General features: G+C 37.1%; 1 protein-coding gene across 7 annotated transcripts; it reads left to right on the top strand.

Moving 5' to 3' along the window:
* Positions 1-3: 3 nt before the first annotated feature.
* On the top strand, positions 4-21,049 carry LRRC34 (leucine rich repeat containing 34). Of its 7 annotated transcripts, none has more exons than XM_068546221.1 (11): positions 4-136; positions 4,270-4,390; positions 4,900-5,018; positions 5,093-5,181; positions 6,195-6,278; positions 9,934-10,062; positions 12,287-12,373; positions 15,816-15,970; positions 16,357-16,512; positions 18,233-18,359; positions 19,924-21,049. In XM_068546221.1, exons 1-11 carry the CDS (start codon positions 37-39, stop codon positions 20,125-20,127), a joined length of 1,371 nt encoding a protein of 456 aa, XP_068402322.1. In that variant the 5' UTR covers positions 4-36; the 3' UTR covers positions 20,128-21,049. The 7 variants fall into 7 exon arrangements, with proteins under 7 accessions (XP_068402322.1, XP_068402321.1, XP_068402323.1 ...); XM_068546220.1 differs by having other exon boundaries at positions 4,276-4,390; positions 12,278-12,373; positions 19,924-21,048; XM_068546222.1 differs by having other exon boundaries at positions 5,117-5,181; positions 12,278-12,373; positions 19,924-21,048.
* Positions 21,050-24,570: the final 3,521 nt, after the last annotated feature.

Here is a 24,570-nt window from a genome sequence, read left to right as displayed (position 1 = left end):
CAACGCCGCTGCCACGGCCGGCGGGATGCAGAGAGCATGCAGCGCAGCCCGCAGCAGGCCGGGCCTGAGTCCCGGACCCCACCTTCCGCCCCATCTACGACCCCTACTCCGGCGTGGGCTGCGGCCGACTGTAGCGGTAAGAAATAGGGGGTCCTTTGGCGCCGGCCTGGCCCGGACGAAACGCGCTAGGGCCGTCGGGGGCAGGCCGATTCCTCCGAGCAGACTTCGGGCCAGAGGTGGTCCGGCGGGAGGGAGCCCCTGGGAACCCCAGCTGTGGCCGGAACTTCGGGGCGCCCCCAGACGCAGGCGGGAGCGGAGCGCCAAGTTCCCGCAGCGGGTACGCAGTTCGCGCGGTGGGTTGTCCTGAAGTACTAAAGTGTGTGTCGCTTTGCTCTTACGGTCTCTGAGAAGGTTGTCTGGATATACTTCTTGGGCCCCTTTTTGTGCAGTCTCCAGAGAGCAGGGCCCAGGTGGGCGAGAGGGTCTGGAAACCGCTCTTTGCACCTCTACGCCAGCTCGGTTTTAAGTATTTCTGCACCCATGAATTATCCGGTAGCAAGTTAAGTATAGTGTGAACGCCCTCTCTCTCCACCATTTCCATTTTGGCCACTTGTGTTGTAGATATGAAATTGTGCCAGAAGCCTTCGTATTCCTCAAAGCACCATGAGATGAGCATTGATATACTCTGCTTTTAGCATAAGAGGGAATTTAAGATCGAAGAATTTAAGTAACTTGTTCAGCCCACACAGACGTTCTGGGTAGGCATCGAAGTCTGACACCCTCAACCCTTGGATTTCCCAGTACTTGGCTGTTCCAGTATAGGAGGGCATTGGGAACCACCTCCAAAATGAGCCCTTAACTAGAATTTTTTAAGCAGGCTGTTAAGTAAAAATTATTTGGAATTCAAGACTCAGGTGTGGATTAAAAATGAAATCTAGGTTAGAGTCTTGACATTTTCTTGTGTAATTGGTTATTCCTAGGTTTTGCTTTACACTTTGCAGACTGGTTTATTATTTTCTCCTAATATGAATACACTATAGGAAATAAATTATTGGTGCCATAGAATCTTGACATACAATACTTAGGTGAATTTTAAATAAAAGAGAGAGTAGCAGAAAGATATAGCTGAAGCTTTAAAATAATTTACATCCATGGCCAGGTAATTAAATACAAATATTCTTGTAAATTTCTTTAGCTATATTTAGCTTGTAATCTAAGATTCCTTCATGTCTGCACAAAAACATGACTTGTAAGTCTGACATCTGTCTGCATGTCCTGGATACGGTTGTGCCAGCTGAGGGCAGGCAGAATGAACGTCAGAGAAATTCTCAGGGCAATCCTCTCTTCTCTTTAATGACACACTTAAGATCGTTTAAAAATCAAAATGGAGTAACTGTGGTACAGGCATGCAAAATGGAGCCAAGTGGCCACTGTGGATATGATTTCAGATGCATTCCTTCATCACTGAGAACTTGGATTTTCTCTGAACTGTATCAGACTCGAGGACACTACCAGCTGTTTTCAAAACAGAATCTGCTAGCAGCTGCTAGTTGCAACCTTGTAGTTTCAAATTAGCCCCCACCTTTGCAATTTTGTAATCGTTTCAGACTCCTAACAAATCCTTGCTTACCAAGCACCCTTACGTCTTGCCAGCTCCAATCCTAATTCTTGACAAACAATTTATGTAACCTTGTGGGTTTTTTGCCTTTATAAGCCTCCACCATTTTGTAGTCTGGTGGAACACAGTTCAAGTGCTTATTGGATCTGTGTCTCCTGGGTTGCAGTCCTAACAAATCCCAAATAAACACGTCTTTATTTCAATCAGGTCTCTATTTCTGAAATGTTGTTTAACATTTTTAATACCGAGGAAAGTAGTAGCCAGAAGAGAGGAAAGAAACCCAGTGGGAGCCCAGCTCCAGGAAGTAAATCCGTTTGAGATCTACTTGCTTTGTTTTCTGTTGAGGACGCTAAACTAGCATTTTTTGGATTGCATTCCATTTTAACCATGGTCACGTAAGTCCTAAGTCTGGGAGCACTTTTAACCTCCCTCCCCGCCAGGCTCAACAATCTGAGGAATCTTTGAGCACCTGAGAGTTTTAAATGTCCTGAGAAGTGTTGTAGATAGGAATCTGTTTAGCATTGTTCAATTCATCATTTCCCAAACTTATTTGACAGTAAAACCTATTCTATTTAGAGCATCTTTGATCATCTTGTAGATTAGTATTTCACAGAACACAATTTGGGAAATATTGTGCTAAAGTGTTATTTAAATACGTGAAAATTTCCTAAAGTAAGTGAAAGATTTCTTTAAAAAATTTTTTTAATTGAAGTATAGTTGATTTACAATGTTGTGTTAGTTTCAGGTGTATAGCACAGTGATTCAGTTATACATACGTATATATAGGTATATTCTTTTTCCGATTCTTTTCCATTACAGGCTATTACAAGATACTGTGCTATATAGTAGGTCCTTGTTGTTTATCTATTTTATATCTGGTAAGTGAAAGATTTCTTATGTACATCCATCCACAAGACAGAAATTATGCTGACATTAAAAATTTTCAGAGAATATCTAATGATATGGGAAAGCTGCTCACAATGTTAACTGAAGAAAAAAAGGATATAGAAAAAGAAAAATAATAGGGAGGAAATACCCCCAGACCTCAGTTGTGGTGGTTCTTTGGTAGCAGGATTGCTGATGAATGTTTCTTTTCTTTTCTTTTTTTTTTCCTTTATTTTCTTTTTGATATTGAAATTTCCGAGTTATCTGAAATAAGTGTGGGTTAACTTTATTTATTTATTTATTTGGGCTGCACTGCAGTGCAGTGAAAGCACAGAGTCCTAACTACTGGACCACCAGGGAAGTCCCCTACATTTATTTTTTAAAAGTTTATTTTAAAAAACTATAAGAAAAGTTTATCTGCTTTCACTTGTGTAATATGATGTTCCTCATCTTAAATCTTGTTTTGCACATTTGTTTAGCAAACTCTTTATTTCATGTAGTGCAGAAGTCCACTCAGCAAATAAGATCTTTGGGATGTAGAGACTTAGAGAAGCTGGATCCTAAAGACCTCAGGCTGATTGAGCAGGGAGAACTCTGAGCATGGACTCTTAAAGAGACATACCCAAAAGGTAGGACAGAAAATACAGACAGTGGTGTGTGCTTCTAAGAAAAGTGTCAGCATACCTTCTACCCAAGAAGGCCTGGGCCTCAAAAAGGGTGCTTTTAGAGTAATAGCAAAGGGGAGGGGGGAGGGATAAATTGGAAGACTGGGATTGATATATACACATTACTGTATATAAAATGGATAACTAATAAGGACCTACTGTATAGCACAGGGAACTCTACTCAATACTCTGTAACGACCTATATGGGAAAAGAATCTTAAAAAGAGTGGACATATGTATATGTATAACTGATTCACCTTGCTGTACACCTGAAACCAACACAACATTGTAAATCAACTATACGCCAATAAAAATTTTTAAAAAAGTAATATCGAAAATAATAAGACCATTAAGGAAAACTGCAGGTATAACAGAGTAACAAGTTCTTAACTCCTGTTTTCTTTCTGTCTTCCTTATTAAGGACTAGACAGGGAAAATCACCTTTAGAAAGAGGAAATGGAAGGCCAGGGTAGGTGAAGCGCTTCTGTGAGCTAGGCCTCAACTTGGTGTTAGGAAGAACAGACAGAGCTGTATTCAGATGCCATCAACGTGCATGGTATAGAGGGTCTCCAAGAAGCCTATTGGACTTGGTGATTTTTCAGATCCCTTTTGAGTTTAGACTCTATGATAAAATTGTCTTTGTTTGAAGCCATGATAAGCAACCTTGAGTCACCCTAACCCATTATAGCAGAGTAGGAAGAGACTTTGGAGTCAGTATGACTCTGTACTCTGCCCTTATTAGCTGTATGATTTTAGGCACAATACGTAATTTCTCTGGACATCATTTTCCTCAGCTGCCAGGCCTGTTACATAACAGAGGTTAGTTCTCCCTTTGTGTCACTTCCAAGTTAGTGTCTGCCCACTCTTCAGTGGGTACTTGTATGGCCCTAGTTCTCCAAACAGCATTTTTCTTCTCTCCCATTCCTTCTTATTTTTCTTCCCTTTCTGTATTCTTAACGTCATCTCCTTTTCTTCACCCTGCCCTCAACTCCATACGCACACATTTGTATCTTTGAAAGAAGTCTAATTTTTTTCTGGCGGGGGGGAAGCTCCTGGGATAATGTATATGCGATGAAGGGTAATGCATTTATTTTTCAAAAGCTGCAGAACCTATTGGCGGTCTACAGGAATATTATTATGAGCTATGTATGGAAAAGTCCCAGGAAATTAAACCTTTTATATTGCATATACTCCAAGAAGTGGACGAAGAAATTGAAAAGGGGTAAGGAAGACAAATACTTGATTACATCAGTAACATTCACTGATATTCATCTGTGTGAAAATCCTGGAACACTGAGTGATTTGAAAGCCATTTGCAAATGCTTGATAAAGTGGACATACTTTCTGATTCAGCATAGATGATCAACATGGTTAGGTCTTGGAGGTAGTGGAGTTTACTGAAAAAGGACTAGACCAGCATTCTCCAAGTCTGGGTTCCAGATTTGTCCTTAACTCCTGTGAGCTGGGTTTATTTATGCAAATCATTGAAGTCTTCAATGTCATTACCTGCAAGTGGGAATACTTTGGTTTTCTTGTGGTTGAGAAATTAAACTATGCATATGTTAAAGTGCTTTGCAAAAGCTGTAGAATATTCAGTAGTTTTAAGTTACTTGATATAAATCTGTATTGTGGTACATACTTGGTTTCAGTAAATGCTATCCATGATGTTACTAAACATGAAGGAAAAATACTTTTATTTCTTTACTGGATTTCTTTTTTATATTTTAACAGATTGGTAGGAATCACATTAAATGTTGCTGGTAACTGTCACTTAATGCCAGTAGAAAGAGTAACAGGTGAAGATTTTTGGATTCTTTGCAGAATTTTAAAGAATAATCCATGTATTAATGGTATGTCTCCTTAAGAATCATTCCTTCCTGCTTTCATTTTCCTGATTTTAAGTGTTCATTAGAAGGAATATCAGCTTCTATTCATCTGTGTTTTTCAGGTTTGGATGTTAGATATAACCTCATAAGTGATGTTGGCGCATCCTATGCTGCAAAACTGCTTCAGGTATTATTTTACTACAAAATGTTCTTGGTTCATTTTTCTTTTCTCCCAGGACCCAGTTAAGAACCAGCCCTTTCTTTGGAACGTGCAGGGTTTCAGCACCCCTAGCCTGCTAAGCTAACCCTTTATTGCAGACTTCACTTTGGAGATACCCAAGCTGAAATGCTGTTTTATGGTTGCACTTTATTTAAGAGAGACAGTGTGGTCCACCAATCAGAATAGGTGTCGTTAAAGAAAAGGCTTTGTTTCAACCTCAGAAGATTGGCACATACGTATGTATGTCTGTATTTTCAGTTAAAATAAAATGTTTAAAGCAGCATATATCATTTTTTATTCTTCCCTTAAATTGGCTTTTTAATTTCCTATTTGTTCCATTCTCATCTGCTACAAGTGCTTCTAATGAGCTTAAAATGATCTTAAAATTCTCATGTCCATGAAATGGCACACAATGTAAGGACAGAGTGAAGATTAACCAAAAAAAAAAAAAAATGAAGTAACCAAGTTATTTTCATCAACCACAAATAAAAATGCTGCAAAAGCATCGTCATCAAAATATTCTTAGTTCTGTTTACAGTGAAATCACCTAGTCTAATCACACACACACAAAACACTAGTTTTGCAAAATGTCAAGTGTCCTGACTCTGTGCCATATTTATAACACTTGAAATACACTAAAAACCCATTTGTGTATTTGGTCTCAGTAGAGCTGGTACCTAGAGCCTCCTGAGTCATCTTTTGCAAACTTATACACTATGGTTAAGTACATAAAGCACATCCATACTTTGAATCATTGATCAAAAATGAATATAGTTCTTTTCTTTATATTGCCATTATATTTGTTTAAATGATCATGTTGATTTTTTTCCTTAATGGTCCTTTCTTTTGCTGGACCTTGAAATTTCCTGGTTATAAAGAATTTTTTTGGAGGTAAACACTTTTACTTAAAAAGCAGCTCTTACGTATTATTGATTTCTAATAATACACATGTAATAGCTTCTTTTCTCTCCTTATTTTAGAAGCAACATAATCTCATTTACTTAAACCTTATGTTTAATGACATTGGGCCTGAAGGTGGAGAACTGATTGCTAAAGCACTACATGTAAGCATTCGTATACCTCAAACTAACATTTTATTTGGGAATTTTAACTTCTTTAGTTTTAGCTTGGAACCAACAGAAACAAATGTTAATGTCAACTTATTTTAATATTGTGCGAATGTATATTTTTTATTTCACTTCAATTTATTAAAGTCTGGACATTACATGAGCACTTTTGAACTCATTTTAAAAAATAAACAACTTTATGGATAAACCATAATGGAAAATATAAAAAAAGAATATATATGTGTATAACTGAGTCACTTTGCTGTACAGCAGAAATTAGCACAACATTGTAAATCAACTATACTTCAGTTAAAAAAATAGAGAATAAAAAAATAAAGAGCTTTATTAAGATATAATTCACATATACAGAATTTACCCTTTGTAAGTGTTCAATTCAGTGGTTTTTTTAGTATATTGAATACAGTGGACCCTTGAACAGCACAGGTTTGAACTGTATGGGTCCACTCATATGTAGATTTCTTTCACTAAATACATGCTGCAGTACTACACAATCCACGGTCAGTTGAACCTGAGGATGCAGGACCTCGGATACAGAGGGCCAAATGTAAAGTTAAAGTCATTTTCAACTGCACAGAGGGTCATCACCCCTAACCCCTGTGTTGTTCAACAGTCAGTTATATTCACAGTTATGTGACCATCACCACTATCACTGTTTTTAGAACATTTTCCCCCAAAAAGAAGCCCTGTACCCGTTAGTAATCCCTCTCTGTGCTTCTCTCTCTCACCCTCCAGCACCTGGCAGTCACATCTACTTTCTACCTATACATTGCCTATTCTGGCCATTTATAAATGGAATCGTACAGTATGTGGCCTTTAGTGACTGGCTTAATGCTTTCAAATTTTATCCATGTTGTAACATGCTTCATTTCTTTTTATTGCCAAGTAATATTCCATTGTTTGGAAATATCACATTTTGTTCATCCATTAGTTAATGGACATTTGGGTTTCCACTCTTTTTGTCTATAATGTATAATGCTGCTATGAATATTTGCACACATTTTTCTGTGCACGTATGTTTTCAGTTTTCTAGGGTACATACCTAGGAGTGAAATTGCTGGTTCATTTGGAAACTCTGTTTAACATTTTGAGTGACTGCCAAACTGTTTTCCAAAGTGGCTGTCCCTTTTAACAATTCCACCAACAATGTATTGGTGTTCTGATTTCTCCATATCCTCACCAGTACTTGTTATTGTCTTTTTGATTTGAGCTATCGTAGTGGGTATGAAGAGGTTTTGTGGTTTTGATTTGCATTTCCCTAATGAATAAAGATGTTGAATATCTTTTTATATGCTAATTAGTCATGTGTATATCTTCTTTGGAGAACTATCTGTTCAAATCTTTTGCCCTTTCTGGAGTCCCTTATTAGATACATGATTTGCAAATATTTTTGCACATTCTGTAGGTTGCCTTTAACTTCCTTAGTGGTGTCTTTTGAAGCACAAAATTTTAAAATTTTGATAAAGTTCATTTAATCTATTTTTTCTTTTGTTGTTTGGCTTTTTGTGATGTATCTAAGAAGGCTATTAACTTCATGACTTTGCCTAATCCAAAGTCATGAAGATTTACACTTACATTTTCTTCTAACAGCTTTTTGTTTTGGCTCTTTCATTTAGTTCTCTGATACATTTTGAGTTAATTTTTATATATGAGGTGAAGTAGGAGTCTAATTTCATTCTTTTTCATGTGGATATCCATTTGACCCAACACCTTTTGTTAAGACTGTTCTTTCCCCATTAATTTTGACATCCTTGTTGAAAGTCAGTTGATTATAAATGTGAGGGTTTATTTCTGTACTCTCCATTCTATTCTTTTAATCTATATGTCTATCCTTAGGCCAGTCTCACAATATCTCGACTACTGTAGTTTTGTAGTAAGTTTTAAAGTCAAGAAGTGAGTCCTCTTTGTTCTTTTTTCAAGATTGTGTTGGTTCTTCTGGGTCCCTTGCATTTCCACATGAAGTTTAAGATCAGTTTATCAATTTCTGCAAAAAATGCAACTGGGATTTTGAGAGGGATTGCTTTAAATATTTAGATCAATTTGGGGAAAAGTGCTCTCTTAAGTCTTCCGACCCAGGAACATGGGATGTGTTTCCATTTACTTAGGTTGTTTTTATTTTATTTTTTTAATATTTATTTATTTTTGGCCACACTGCACAGCATGTGGGATCTTAGTTCCCCGACCAGGGATTGAACCCATGCTTCTTGCAGTGGAAGCTCGGAGTCTTAACCACTGGACTGCCAGGGAAGTCCCTGTTTAGGTTGTTTTTAATTTCTTTCAACCATGCTTTGATGCTTTGTAGTTTTCAATGTGCAAGTCTTGTCCTTTTGTTAAATTTATTCCTAATGTTTTATTCTTTTTGATGTTATTATAAATGGAATTTTAATTTCATTTTTGAATTGTTCATTGCTAGTGTATGGAAATACAGTTGATTTCTATATATTGATCTTGTGTCCTGCAGACTTGCTGAACTCATTTATTAGTTCTTTTTTTTTTTTTTTTTGGCTGGCTTGTGGGCTTTTAGTTCCCTGACCAGGGATTGAACCTGGGCCCTCAGCAGTGAGAACACGGAGCCCTAACCACTGGACTGCCAGGGAATTCCCCATTTATTTGTTCTAACAGCTTTTGTTTTGTTTTGGATTGGGTTTTTTTGGTGGATTCCTTAGAATTTTCCACATATAAGATCATGTCGTATGCAAACAAGAGTTTTACTTCATTTCCAACCTGGATGCCCTTTTTGTTTCTTTTTCTTGCCTGATTGTCCTATCTAGACCCTCCAGTACAATGTCAAATAGAAGTGGTGAGAGTAGACATCCTTGCCTTCTTCCCACTCTTAGAGGGGTTTGACTTAATTTTAAAGATAATTATTTGCACTTATATGTCCAAATATTTATTCACTAGGACAATGAAATGTCTGTAATTTTGTGAAAGATTTATCAAAAGAAATGAAATAAGAGAAGGAATTAAACTTCGCAAATGTCTGAGAAATTGTATCACTTTCAAAATGATACGGGGGAATGTGAAGTGATTGCTTAATGGGTACAGGGTCTCCTTTAGGGGTGATAAAAATGGTTTGGAATTAGCTAGAGGTGATGGCTGCACAACACTGCGAATGTAGTAAAATCCAGTGAATTGTACATTTTCTTGCTTATTTTTTTTCCTGCACCGTGCAGCTTGCGGGATCTTAGCTCCCCAACCAGGGATTGATCCCAGGCCCTCGGCAGCGAGAGCATGGAGTCCTAACCACTGGACCGCCAGGGAAGTCCCAAATTATACATTTTAAAATAGTTAATTTTGTGTTATGTGAATTTCATCTCAATTTTAAAAGGTGGTGTAATTTTCTTAGAAGATAAATTTATAGATTTTCTAATGAAAGTAAAGTTATTAAAATCTGCTTCATTTACTGGTCATTATTTTGGTATCTATTTCCTGGGCATTCTTTCTACTAAACTATTAAACTAGATATTTATCTGTTATGGGAAATTGAATGTTACCTTTAAGGAATATATCTTGTTCTATCTCCATGAAAAACTGATGAGTCTGCAAATAGTAATATAGTCTCCTAACTCATGTAATCTAAAGAGAATTCTGTGGGTTAAAATTTTAACCAAGTTTTGCCTCTTTTCCTTTTCAGAAGAATACAACTCTGAAGCACCTAAGAATGACTGGAAACAAGATTGAAAATAAGGGTGGAATGTTTTTTGCTGCAATGCTACAAATTAATTCATCCTTAGAGAAATTAGATGTGGGTGACTGTGATCTGGTGAGTTAAATTGGGTATGAGATAGTCACTCAGATATTGGATCATTCTCCCTGGAAACTAGCATAGAGAAGTGTCAGAGACCAGCTAAATGACAGTTTATGAATGATTAAGCTTGTCTCTAAGGTCTAATATCAGAGAAAATATTTTTTTAAAATAAGCATCAGATTATAATAAATAATATTATGGAAGAATATCCAGTGTAATAAAAATATTCCTAAACTTCCATCTGTTACCCTTCTTAACTTGTATGGGATTTTCTAAAGAAGAAGATTACGTTCCTTTTAATTAAACAAATACTACTTCATTCGTATAATATAAATTTTTTACTTATGGAAACATTTTGCAGTGAGTAGTTATGTCATAGCATAAAACCTCAGGTTATGCTAAGAGCTGCTCTGAGCCTTCATCTGGACTGATAATGAGAAGTCTGTCTGTTTTGCATGTCTTCAAATTCTAGGCTTCATTTTCTCAAACATGCCTTCAAACCTTCAGGCCTACTGTTAGGAACCTATTGTTAATAGGTTAATGCAAAATTACTGGGACAGGAAAACAGTAAGATGGGCCAAGGAGGCTCTTTGGGGTAATAGGCTCTAAAGCTTAAGAAGGGGGTAGATGCAGCCAGTATGGTCTTGGGAAAGCATTAATTCAATACACAGTTGACTCTTGATAACACGGGTTGAACTGCTGGGGTCCAGTTATATGCAGATTTTTTTCAATAGTAAATACTACAGTTGCTACAGGATTCAAGGTTGTTTGAATCCATGGATACCAAGGTACACAGTTGATCCTTGACCCTTTAAGGGTCAACTGTGTATTGTCTACACATACCAGTCACAATTCTAGATTCTAAGGATATAAGAGTGCATCAGATATGGTCTCTGCCCTTATAAAGGTTATATTTTAGTTAGGAAAACATCAGTAAATTAGAGAAAAGTGCTACAAAGTTGGCAAAGTACTCTGATAATGGGCAGAAGGTAATAGGCATGATAGGATGGTTACCCGAAGACCTGAGGAGGTAATACTTAGGAGTTGTGAAGGATGAGAAAGAGCTCCCTTGAAGAGGGTCCATGGCAGAACATTCCAGGCAGGGGGTCCAGAACACACAGACTCTAAGATAGTGCTTCCCCAAGTGTGGTATGGGTAGCATACTGACTGACATAATTTGAGGTAATTTTAATACGTATTTGTTTTTACAAATGCTTTCTATTTATTTCAAGGGATTGTGGCTTTCCACTTATGGTAGTGACACAGTTTTAAAATAAATATAAAGGAAAAAGTGAGTTGATTTAATGGAAAAGTATTAGGTAAATAATAAAACTGATACTCAGATATGGCAAAAATCATGAGGGGAGTACATGAATGATGAAATACTGAGTCTGAGAACTACAAAGCCAGAGTAGCTACACAAAGGGAGTTAAATGCAAACTATGGAACGGCTTTAAGTTGAGGGGTGACATGATATGATTGGTGCTTGTAAAAGATCACTCTTGTTTCTCTGTGGGGAATTAGAGGGTGGTGAGAGGAAGCCCACTGACCACTTAGGCAGTTTCTGCAGTAATTCAGGTGGGTGATGAGGACTGGCGTTGGGGTGGTAGCTACAGAGACGGACAAATTTGAAACATCTTTTGGAGGCAGAATCTGTAAGACTTGCTGATCAACTGATAGAGTAAGAGGACTGGTGAAGTGGAAGAAAGCCCAGGTTTTCTGGCGTAACAACTAGATGTGTGTGCATCACAGAGATGGCAGAGGACTAGGCCCTTCCAATAAGGTAGAGGGAGGCCTGTGGGAGCAGTGAAAAATGTGATTAGTAACCCTTTCCTGCCACACACACACACTTAAAGTACTAGTATGAATGTAAAAGAAAGCTTGCATTAAGGATATACACTATATGTAGTATAGAGCCCTAGCTGGGATCCACTTGTGTGTCTGTATTTCTGTGCATCATGTAGAACCTTGAGGGCTTAGGAGCAAACCTAGAGGTAAACACCGGAGGAAATGGATACTGAAACCTTAAGAAACTCCCCATGTATCTTATAGATTTTAGGGCAGAGAGAAAATAACACAGTAACAATTCATTTCTGAATTTGATCAACCTACCATTGAAGGATCAACCTACAATTTTGATTTGTCAGAAGCCAGATTACTGATCTTGAAATATTAGGGAGGTTAATTTATATACTTTGTCAGTTTCCTTAATGAACTTACCTGTTTTTAGGGAATGCAGAGTGTGATAGCATTCGCTACAGTCCTAACTCAAAACCAAACAATTAAGGGATTAAACCTAAACCGACCTATACTGTATGGCGAACAGGTATGTATTCAAAGTGAGCAGTTAATAAGGCTACATGTGAATAAAACGAAGGTACTACTTACTGAAGGTTATGTCAAGATTCATGAATGCATTGTATTTTTAGAACTGTAAACTACTGTTTACAAAGAAAAACTTGAAAGGAAAATTTTAAATTCTCGGTAAGAGTTTTATAAATATGGTTTTAGATGTTGCTTATTTAAACAGTAAACATGTCGTCTATTTTTCTTATAAACTCATTCTCAGTGAGTAAACCTGTGAGGGGCAGAGGACTTTAAGATGAAAGCATAAATGATTAAAGTTTTAAAGGCTGGAGGATTATAAGAGCCCAGTGTGAACTGTTTTGTGATTTGTTTGTTCTTGTTACACTGATGTGATGAACCATTACATTTTTGAAATCCTGAGCAATAACGGCAAATTGCATATGAATAGCAGTCTGGGAGGTCTGGACTTGGTGCTTCAGGTAAGCTGCACGCTAGAGACAGAAAGACGGTAAAAACATGGTTCCAACTCTCAAGGCTTCTCCTTGCCCCTTAACATTCTTTTAGGTGGCTCTCCTCTCTTATCAGCAAAATGCTAGGGAATAAGAACTCGTTTTACTATTGGTCTAAACAAAAACAGAATATCTACTAAAAGAAAAAGTTCAAGGACTTCCGTCTTCAAATCAGCTACTTCACTGTTCCCCATTAGTATGAGTAATTGAGAATTAACCATATTTTAAAAATATTTTTCATATTTGTAAGTATATTTTGCATTCGTTGTCTACATAGATCTCTCCCTCCCTTTGAATTATCTCTGTACTTTCCTGTATGAAAAATTTTGGAATTTTACATCATGTTAATTGCTTCATGTTTACAAATTTAACCTCAAAAAGACAACCAGAATCCACAAATAGACGAACCTACTTTAAAGACCAGCAAAATACCTGGCTCAAAGTAAGCATTCAGTAAATTGCTTCATTTTTGATTCTTCACTCAGTAAATATTTGAATGCAACCCTAAACAAGAAACAATGCTGGTGCCAGGGATAGTGTCAAAGCACATAGCCCTCGTTTTTCAAAGAGCTTTTTTTCAGTCCACACGGAGGGAGATCCACAAGTCTGGAGGGTGATATGCTCAGGGTGCCTTGGGAGCAGGAGAAAAGACAGAGAAATCAATGCAGGGGGATGAGAGGTGGCAGGGGAGCTTCTCAGATTGAGGACATGTTAAGAGATTTGAAGGCTGAATCAAAATTTTCCGGATCAAAGCCCTGCGGAAGTATGTTAAACTATATGAAATTGCATTCGAAGCACAATTCCTCTTTTAAATGTTGAGTGGTGTCATTACTCCTAAATCCATCTGAGAATAGTTATTGAAAGCCCGCGCGCAGCAACGGAGACCCAACACAGCCAAAACATAAATAAATTAAAAAAAAAAAAAAAAAAAAAGCCCAGGGCTCTTTCTCAGGCCCCGGACCTTGCTCTTAGCCTGGTGCTTCTGGGCAGTCAGCTAAACTAGCCTGCTTTCTGTTCCTCTACCAGGCAGCCGCCCCCTTCTATCCCTGACAGTACTAGTCTCTTAAATGGTTGTGGAGTAGAATCCTCTTGTGCTTCCTCACACTTGCTGTTCCCAAATACAAGCCAGCAAACCTGTTTCATTTAAGGGTTTTACTGTTCATTATCTGGGGAGCTTGGAAAAACGCTGATGCTAGGTGCCACCCTAGGCCAAACTAAGCCACAAACTCAGTGAGTGGAGCTAAAAAAAAAAACAAACCCCAAAACAAAAACCCTTTGCTATTTTTGATACTAGTTCCCTTTCTTAATAAGGATGGTCCCTCTTTCAAATTTCTTGACCTAAAAATGCAGTCAAGGCATACATCATATCTGTATTGAGTATGTCCTCTGTTCCAGGCACTATGCAGACCAATACTGGACCTCCTAAGTGGTCAGTTTTCATTTAAGATTTCAGACTTCAGCTTCCCTCTGGATATGTATTTTCAGTGTCAAAGCAATAACTTAAATCAGATACCGTATTATAGAATATTGAACAATAATAAGTGCTTTGTGGTTTTCTATAGAACACTAATTTTGTGCCAGGTACTTTTGTTAATTTATTTACTTCTGTGAGGGAAGTAAAATTTTACCTATTTTATATAGAAAAGGGAACTGGGACTCAGCTAGATGAAATAATTTGCCCAAAGTGATAAAGTTAGTACAAGGTAAAGCTAGCATTTGGACAGTTTTATTATAAAGCTCATGTACAATCTGCTATTGCTATGTGATTTTATTTAACTTTTATTTTTTCTCAAAGTACTTTTAGATAATTCGAGCATATATGGCTATCCATGATCAGCATTTCCAGTGACTATAAAACTTATAAAAACAGCAATAATGCATCAGGACTTCTTATCATAAAATACTTTGGCCCATTTATTTTAAGACATGCTTTGATTCTGTTAAAAATTTAAAGTACTTGGTGTTCAGATCCTCACTGAGGTTACATACCTTTTGTCTGGAAGCAGCAGAGGGAGGGAAGAAGGAAGGAAGGAAGGAAGGAAGGGAGGAAGGGAAGAAGGAAGGGAGGAAGGGAAGAAGGAAGGGAGGAAGGGAGGGAGGGAGGGAGGGAAGAAGGAAGGAAGGGAGGAAGGGAAGAAGGAAGGGAGGGAGGGAGGGAGGGAAGAAGGAAGGGAGGGAGGGAGGGAAGAAGGAAGGGAGGGAGGGAGGGAGGAAGGAAGGAAGGAAGGGAAGGAAGGAAAGGAAGGAAGGAAGTCTTCCAGTTACCAGAAAGCAAGAGTAAACCATATTTATAAATTTGGGATGACTTTCCAAGGGGAACTGGATATATCACAGGGTGAGTGTATTTTAAAAATAGAATCATGATGGGCAGTGTCTTTGTATTTTGTCTAAAAACTACAAAGAGTGGCGATCAAGAGCAAAGTTTAGAAACGTATGTAAGGGGCAAGAACACCTTGTCTTGAGAGGACAGCAGTAAAGGGGTTTTCATGCTCAATTTATTTATTTATTTTTTGGCCACACCGTGCAGCTTGTGGGATCTCAGTTCCCTGACCAGGGATTGAACCTGAGCTCCAGCAGTGAAAGCTCTGAGTCCTAACCACTGGACCACCAGGGAACTCCCTCATGCTCAATCATGGGACCAATTATTTTGATTTTTTTTTTTCCTGCTGAGATGATTGTTGCTTTTTTAGTAATGATTTTTTTAACCAGCCTCTCTTAAATCACTTAGTCACTGCACTTTACAAGTGCCTGCTGCCTGTTTCTAAAACAGTAAAGATATTTGTGGCAAAATGATTGTTTTAAAAAGCCATGCCAAACAAATTGCAAATAGTAGACTAATAGTCTTAACTGATAAAATCTTTTTAAAAAGCTAATTTAAATAACTTTGCATGTTTGGAATAAACATGTACTGCTTCAAAATTATATTCTGGAAAAAAGACTATCTATTTTTAGGAAGAGTCCACAGTTCATCTAGGCCACATGTTGAAAGAAAATCAGTGCCTTGTTGAACTACACATGTGTAAGCATGACATAAAAAACTGTGGTATGAAACAGTTATGTGATGCACTGTATCTGAACAGAAGCCTACGCTACCTTGATGTAAGCTGGTAAGTTGATAACTTATATATTAATTCAGGAGTTAAATCATGGGAATAATCTCTGTAAATATTCACTGTAGATAAAATTCTTTGTTAGACACTAATTCCAAAATTAGAAAATGCAACCACTGTTGTCAACTTTTTATCTTGAGCCTTAGTATTTATTCGGCTTATACCGATATAATAACTTGAGAGCAATTTAAATATGTAAACCAGAATAGAAGCAACATTTTATGGCAAATTTTTATTAACTTTTTTGGAAATTGAGTGATTAAAATAAATCGTAACTAAAATAGAAAGTACTTATTACTATATAAGTTTTCAAGCATGCTGTATCTATGAATAAAAGAATACTTCATATTTCCAAATATAACTACATATTTTTCCTTTCCCAGCAATAAAATAACTCAGGATGGAATGGTGTGTTTGGCCGATGTACTGAAAAGCAATACTACCCTGGAAGTAATAGATCTTTCTTTTAACAGAATAGAAAATGCAGGAGCAAACTATCTCAGTGACGCTCTTGCTTCACACAACAGGACTCTTAAAGCGTTAGTATGGTTTTATATTTAACCAAAATAACAGAAAAACTTAAATTTTTTAGAATACTAACCTTAAACCTCTTACCTCTTAAGATTCATGGTGAAATATGAAAACTCAGTTTCTAAATTGACATTAAGTTACAGGAAACATTTCAATTTCTTCTATTTTTCAAAAGTAATGTCTTTTAAAAATTAGATTGACTATGATAATTTTATAACACTGATTGAATAAATTCTTAATAGTTTACACTAGGTCTCTCAAACAAGCCCAGAAAAATATGGTATGTGTTCTTCCTAGTTCTTTGAATACAAACACATATTTATTATTATAAGAAATAGTCATCATCATAGTCATCATAATTATTTTCTTCTGTACATCATAATTATTTTCTTCTGTACACGGTCCTAAAATCTAATACAAATTTCTTTGCTCTGTATTTTTTATAGTCTTTTTTTGGGGGTGTGTGGGGGGGGTATAGTTGTTTTACAATGTTGTATTAGTTTCTACTGCACAGCAAAGTGAAGTAGAGTTCCCTGTGTTATACAGCAGGTTCTCATTAGTTATCTATTTTATACATATTAGTGTATATATGTGAATCCCAGTCTCCCAATTCATCCCACCCTATATAGTCTTAAATAGGGTAAAATTCAGCTAAAATACTGCAACTCTTAATAAAGAGTAAATTATCCCAAAATTAATACATTTGGGGTATAATTTTTCTGTACTAGTGGAGTCCCTGAATACTGATTTATGTATACATTAAAATAAAACAAGAAAATCAAATAAAAGCCCACTTAAAGTCCTTGTAAAAAGAGTATCAATTAATAGTCTGACATTATGGTATTGGTATCCTGAGATTAAAGCAAATAAAACTAAAGTGAACCTGACTAAAATAAATTTAGCTTTCAAAAATCTATTCATTAGACTTCCCTGGTGGTGCAGTGGTTGAGAATCTGCCTGCCAATGCAGGGGACACGGGTTCGAGCTCTGGTCTAGGAAGATCCCACATGCCGCGGAGCAACTAGGCCCGTGAGTCACAGTTACTGAGCCTGCGCGTCTGGAGCCTGTGCTCCGCAACAAGAGAGGCCGCGATAGTTAGAGGCCCCGCGCACCGCGATGAAGAGTGGCCCCCGCTCGCCGCAACTAGAGAAAGCCCTCGCACAGAAACGAAGACCCAACACAGCCAAAACTAACTAAATAAATAAATAAATAAATAAAAATAAAAGGAATTTCTTTAAAAAAAAAAAAGTAAAATAAATATCCTTTAAAAAAAAATTAGATTGATTCTAGTTATGACTGCTTAAAATTAATGAGAAAATTCTTATTACTTATTTTATCCTGAATTCTAACAGAAAAATTATAATCATTCAATATGATCAAGACTCTAAAATAAGAATGAATCAAAGAAAAAAATATTACTTGGATGACTTTATCTTGAAAAATGTATCTGTGATCCACCCCAAACCTTTACTGAATAATAAATAGAAAACAATAGACTGTGTATTTCCAAAATGTAGGTAGCTCTACTTAGGTACATGAAGTATCCAATTAGGAAACTAAGTTTCTTGGATTTTAGGAATTATTAGGTCAATATTTTGATTATACATTAAATGTATTTAATGCTGACTTAACACAATAAAATGTGTGTAATAAATGCTGTTGCTAGCTTATGCATTCTCTTTGTGGAACTGTTGGTTTCCAGGGTTATTACTTTTTGGTTTTCCACAGGTTGTCAGTGGTAAGCAACAACATAGAGGGAGAAGGACTTGTTGCGCTTTCACAGTCAATGAAAACAAATCCCACGCTCTCTAATATCTACATTTGGGGAAACAAATTTGATGAAGCTACACGTGTGGTAAGTTTTTTTCTTCACTGAGGCTTTTTCTGGGGTTTTCCCTATAACGTCAGATGTTATATACAGATGCCTTAGACGTGATTACAAAGTGTAACGAGACACTGCAGTTTTGATAAATTTTAATGTTAAGTCCTAAAAATTAGCTACTGGAAAGTTTTGTGGTTGAAATAGGAAAAGATATCAAATACTACATATTAGTATAAAGATCACTGAATTACACAGTCCCAATTTCTCCAAAGTTAAGTTTTTTAAAATCACAATTGTTGATTTATTTTAAATTTGCTGTGGCACAATCTCCAATCTGCTACCCAATAATTAAACCAAGACACAGAATTTGGAGAGATATAGTAAAAGCTGTCAAAATATTTGGTGTGTTGCTTATGTAAATACAGAGAACCCTTGACACTACTTTCAACACACACAAAAAGCATAGTAACAAATAGTTTTCATTTGGAAAGAAGACAAAGAAAAATAAGATGTTAGGGGACTTCCCTGGTGGCGCAGTGGTTAAGGGTCCACCTGCCAATGCAGGGGACACGGGTTCGAGCCCTGGTCCGGGAAGATCCCACATGCCGCGGAGTAGCTAAGCCCGTGTGCCACAGGTACTGAGCCCGTGTGCTGTAGAGCCCGCGAGCCACAACTACTGAGCCCACACACAGCAACAAAGACCCAAGGCAGCCAAAAAAAAAAATATATATATATATATAAGATGTTAGAATTCTCAAAAATTGCCAAAAGACTAACCAGAATTCTATCACTAAAAAGGCTAATAAAATGTACACTATAAAAAAAAAAATCCTTCCACATTCTATACACTAGAGGCTGAGCTGAGTTGGAATTACTAATGACAAGCTACAGCAGAAAGCAGCTAGACTTTTGAATCTTTTACTGTCTAATTTCTGCCTTTCTCTATAATCGCAACCTTACTGATAAACTAGTTTAACATGTTTGTATGACACTTTTATGTAGATATCAATGACCCATAAGAGATATACAAAGAAAATTCTACAATGAAGAAATAATTAGTGGCCAGCCAGGCCAGCATCTAATACTATGGGAATGGTCTCTCTAAGCCTAAATCTGTAGATTACCTTCAGGGGGTCCATGAACTCCATATAGTTGTATGCCAAAATCTGTGATTGTTTATTTTTCTGAAAAATGGATCCCTGGCTGTCATCGGATCTTCAAGGGCATATACAACAGCACTCCATCCTCATTTATGAGTCAGTCACCTTAGGACTTGGAAATTTTGACCATGAGACCTTTGGTCCACAAAATTGGTAATACATAGAATTGTTATCTCTGGGAGTCATGAAACAACAAAACATGCCTAATAACGTTAAAACGTAGAAATAAGTTTTGCAAGATTGTAATTACATTGTGTGGAATTAAATGAATAAAAACTACAATGCCTGGAAAATATTAAAATTCAGCAGTGTTATTCAGAATATTTTATTTTAAACTATAAATTATCACATCTAATTTGAATGTTGAAATTTGTTTAAGCACTGTAAAATGAATAAACTATTTTCTTAATGATACAGTTTTTCTTAAAAAATCCTAGGCATATTCAGATTTAATTCACATGGGCCGTCTAAAATCAGACAATACAGATGTGGAGCCATTTGTGGTGGATGGACACGTGTACCTTGCAGAAGTCTCCAATGGCCTTAAAAGGCATTTTTACTGGACACCAGGTTATGGAGAAGCTTGCAGCCCATCATCTAATGCAGGTTTTACTCTTGTACCAGTAGGTCAATATCTATGAAAAACAAGCTTTAAAGTAATTTTCATATATTTGTCTTACTACTCTTCACAGAGGTTATATTTTATTGTCTATTAAATTTTCTTTCATAAATTAGAACAAGTAAAAGAGATACTAAACTGTGAATAACTGTCCATTGTGAAAAACTGAGTAGTGTAATTTTTTCAAAGAAATTTAGCAAAATAGGGACTAAAATTTGAACACCTGGAGAAGGAAATCAAGGAACTAATTTCTTTTTATAAAGAAAATATACCCAAAGAGTAACGTAGCATACAAGGAAAGGTCATTATAGGTATCCTAACTGAAAGCTGTCATGAAGTGGTAAAAAGGTTTCAGGTGGCAGATTCCAGGGACTGTCAAGGGGTTTAGAGGTTGAAAAAAGTTATTTTAGGTATTTTACAAATGGGTATTGATACAATTTCACAAATCCAGGCAAATATATATAAACATACACATATACAAATACATATAAATGTATACTTTCCAAACAAGTCAGTGCTGCCAGTGAACTTTTAAAAAAGATAATTCTCTCTTTTGGAGGATGCCGATAACATTTTCATGATTTGATGGCAAACAATTACTGTTGTCTGTGGTCAATCCTGTTTTCAAATTAAAATTTCTATGAAGAGGCAATAGACACCACGATCCTTTGATTACAGACCCATGTTCACAAATTAATTCATACATACCACTTAACTGTTTAATCTGAATGATTTAATACTGCTAAAGCTGGGCAAAGTGTGAGAAAAAAAATTTTATGTGACAATTTAAAGAGGTTACTTTAAGTTCTGCAGTCTAAATGTAAAAACCATCTATCTCTAAATGTTGAGAGGAATAAAGGTGATAGCTTTACAGTTGTCAAAGTATTGGCTTTCACTTAAAGTACTGTGAATTCCTCAAATCATAGCTGTATTTATTCAAAAAATTTAACATTAAAAAAAACTCCACATCTGTTATTATGCATTCCTTTAACAGATTGAAGAATTAAGATAAATATGCCCTACTCACTACTTAATGATTTTTAAAGTTCAACAGGTTTTTCCTTGTATTCAGCACCTCGTAACACACTTCCATACTCCCTGGGGAAACTGGGGTGGTGGTGGTGAGGGGGTGGCACAGGTGGTGGTGGTGGTATGAAATGGGAAGAACATCTGGATAAATTATGAGCCATGATTTTCACTTAATGTTCTTAGAGTTACTGAGCCAGAAAAGACCTAAATGCCTTACCAAATCCATTCTCATGCTTTCAGAGAGATGAATTTGATTTTACTCTTAGCTATTAGCTTTTATCAAACTTTAGTTTCCAATGTTCTCTACATGTTTCAGATCTTACTTTCTTTCCACTTTAAGATCTCTCCTCTGCAGATGTAAAGACTAGCTGTTTTTCACGAAGTTCTTTTACATTATTACATGCTGAATATAGCTAGAAATACTTAACTGTATCTAAAAAAAAAGTTGTATGTCCGAGGAAAGTCATGTCTATAGTGTTAAAAATGCAATAGGAAATTTAAAAAAATTTTGTTTTTTGATCAAATTTGAAAAACTGCAGAATTCAATGAGTGCAAGAAAACCCTGGTATAGGAAAAAATACAAACATTTCTAACAACTGTCACTACATTTGGAAAACATTAAGCTGGTGAGGAAATGCTACTCCTAGCAATTAGAGAGCCAATAAACTCAGACTTGAGAAACACTATGACAAGCTTCTGTCGTCACAGACACTTGAACATCTGTCCAAAGAGTAAAGACAGTTTAAACTGAAGATACTAAATCAGCATTTTTTAAAGCATGGAGCACCAGAATCACCTGGGGCAAATGTTAAAAATACAGATTCTTAGAGTGAGAGCTACTGAGTCAGAATTTCTGAGGATAGTCTGGGGAATCCGCATTTTTACAATCCAGGTCATCTTTAATCTCACTGAAGTTTAAAAACCAATGCTCTGGTTTCCTCATTCTTCAAATTAGTTTCTTTAATATATACTTCTTTTAAATGGAAGTATCTAAGTGAATAGCGAGATGAATTGTCACAAAGCTAACCCATCTGTGTTAACCAGGACCCAGATAAAGACAGTAAGTGCCATAAGCTTCCCCAGAACCACCTCCAACCATCTTCCAATAGACAACCACTATCATGATGTCTAACATCACAGAGTAGTTTTGCATGTGTTGGAATTTTATATAAATGGAATCATACAGTATATATACGCTTTGTGTCAGACTTCTTTTGTACATTATATTAGTGCAATTCATTCCTGTTGTTTAATGTAGCAGTGTCTATTCAGCTGTTATTGTTTTGAAGTATTCCATAATATGCTGGATAGTAGAGGAGTCCATAGGATTCTGAAAGAGATACTCCCAGGCTAGGACACAGCCGTATCAAAGTAAACCTTCCTAATGCAGTTTGCTTTCCCAGGCTACTCTCTGTCCCTCTGTGCTACAGAGGGGACCCACAAGTTCCTATATTCTCCCAAGGGGAGACTGACAAGGTAGCTGAGTGGGAAGCAAATAGGTAAATGGGAAGTAGGCTTATCTGGAGCCTGCAGTGGAGTGGCATGTGCTAAACCTGCAACCTGACTTACACGGGGCTGCTTGAGACATTTTTGCAGAAGTCTCAGAGCTCTCTTCTCCACATCCAAGAGAACTAAGGTGAAGCCAGGTCAGCCAAGAATTACTGGGCTCTGACCAGGCTAGGAAAAACCTGATCACGTATTTTACAAGCTGTTGCCTATTGCATGAGAGGCCAGCAGGATGCCCAGAGAATAAAGAGTGAAGACAGTGTCTTCCCTGATGCCATTTTGTCATGCAAGCCTCCTCTCCTCCCCATATATGTGGACAGCATTTTAGAGAGAAGACAAAGGGTAGAAATAAGACAGCAATTTTCAAAATGTTTAAGCGCTACCTTAAGATATTATAAATTCTGGCTGCTTTACATCAGATTAGGTTTTAAAGTGCCTAGGACTAAGAGTTAAGTTTTTTTCCAGACTCCCCACTGGGTGCGAGAGTTCTGTAGGAAAATTCCACTTCTTCTGCACATCTGAATTGTAACGAGCGAATCTGCAATCGTATACATGTTATACATTTCCTTCCATTTTCCTCTTAGCAATCATCCTTTAAGATCCAGCTCGAATCCAGCCTCATATTACAGTGTTGCAGACTCTAGTATGCTCATCATTCAACAAAGTTTCAAGTTTGAAGCAAAAAAGCAAGAAATAAAGTGGTTTACACCTTTTAGATATTCGATAAAATGATGTGGTTGGCTGTACGCACTCTGCTTTTCAAACTAAATGGCAGTATTCATTATGTCTTCTCTACTACTCAAACCATAGCCACCTGGGTTCTACTCCCACTATTATTACTGCAGCTGTCTTTCTCAGGGGATCATGGTTCTACTCCCACTATTATTACTGCAGCTGTCTTTCTCAGGGGATCATGGTTCTACTCCCACTATTATTACTGCAGCTGTCTTTCTCAGGGGATCATGGTTCTACTCCCACTATTATTACTGCAGCTGTCTTTCTCAGGGGATCATGGTTCTACTCCCACTATTATTACTGCAGCTGTCTTTCTCAGGGGATCATGGTTCTACTCCCACTATTATTACTGCAGCTGTCTTTCTCAGGGGATCATGGTTCTACTCCATTATTACTGCAGCTGTCTTTCTCAGGGGATCATGGTTCTACTCCCACTATTATTACTGCAGCTGTCTTTCTCAGGGGATCATGGTTCTACTCCCACTATTATTACTGCAGCTGTCTTTCTCAGGGGATCATGGTTCTACTCCCACTATTATTACTGCAGCTGTCTTTCTCAGGGGATCATGGTTCTACTCCCACTATTATTACTGCAGCTGTCTTTCTCAGGGGATCATGGTTCTACTCCCACTATTATTACTGCAGCTGTCTTTCTCAGGGGATCATGGTTCTACTCCCACTATTATTACTGCAGCTGTCTTTCTCAGGGGATCATGGTTCTACTCCCACTATTATTACTGCAGCTGTCTTTCTCAGGGGATCATGGTTCTACTCCCACTATTATTACTGCAGCTGTCTTTCTCAGGGGATCATGGTTCTACTCCCACTATTATTACTGCAGCTGTCTTTCTCAGGGGATCATGGTTCTACTCCCACTATTATTACTGCAGCTGTCTTTCTCAGGGGATCATGGTTCTACTCCCACTATTATTACTGCAGCTGTCTTTCTCAGGGGATTATGCTCCAATTACCCAACCCAATGTTGTCTCTGGTTTGCATCCTGTCTAATTTCTCTGTACCACGTGATCAGTACAAAGCCACTTCTGTCTTCTTCGTGAAACTTGAATCACCCTGGTTTTCTTCCTATTATCACTTCCCATCTCCTTTTCTGTCTTTTGCTCATTCTTAAAATGCATTTCCCCCAAGATTTTGTCCTCATCTTTTGTTCTTCTGTACCATCTCCCAGGGTTGCCTA

Source organism: Eschrichtius robustus, chromosome 6 (assembly GCF_028021215.1).
Source record: "Eschrichtius robustus isolate mEscRob2 chromosome 6, mEscRob2.pri, whole genome shotgun sequence".
NCBI lineage: Eukaryota > Metazoa > Chordata > Mammalia > Artiodactyla > Eschrichtiidae > Eschrichtius > Eschrichtius robustus.
Note: the sequence above shows the minus strand (reverse complement) of the source record. Positions and strands in the feature narration are given on the sequence as shown.

Bases quoted from the DNA above. Each gene is read 5' to 3' on its own strand.
- LRRC34 (XM_068546219.1), top strand. From the start codon at position 37: ATGCAGCGCAGCCCGCAGCAGGCCGGGCCTGAGTCCCGGACCCCACCT. The intron at 15,971-16,356 runs GTAAGTTGATAA...TTCCTTTCCCAG, and splicing joins CGCTACCTTGATGTAAGCTG to CAATAAAATAACTCAGGATG. The intron at 18,360-19,923 runs GTAAGTTTTTTT...AAAAAATCCTAG, and splicing joins TTGATGAAGCTACACGTGTG to GCATATTCAGATTTAATTCA.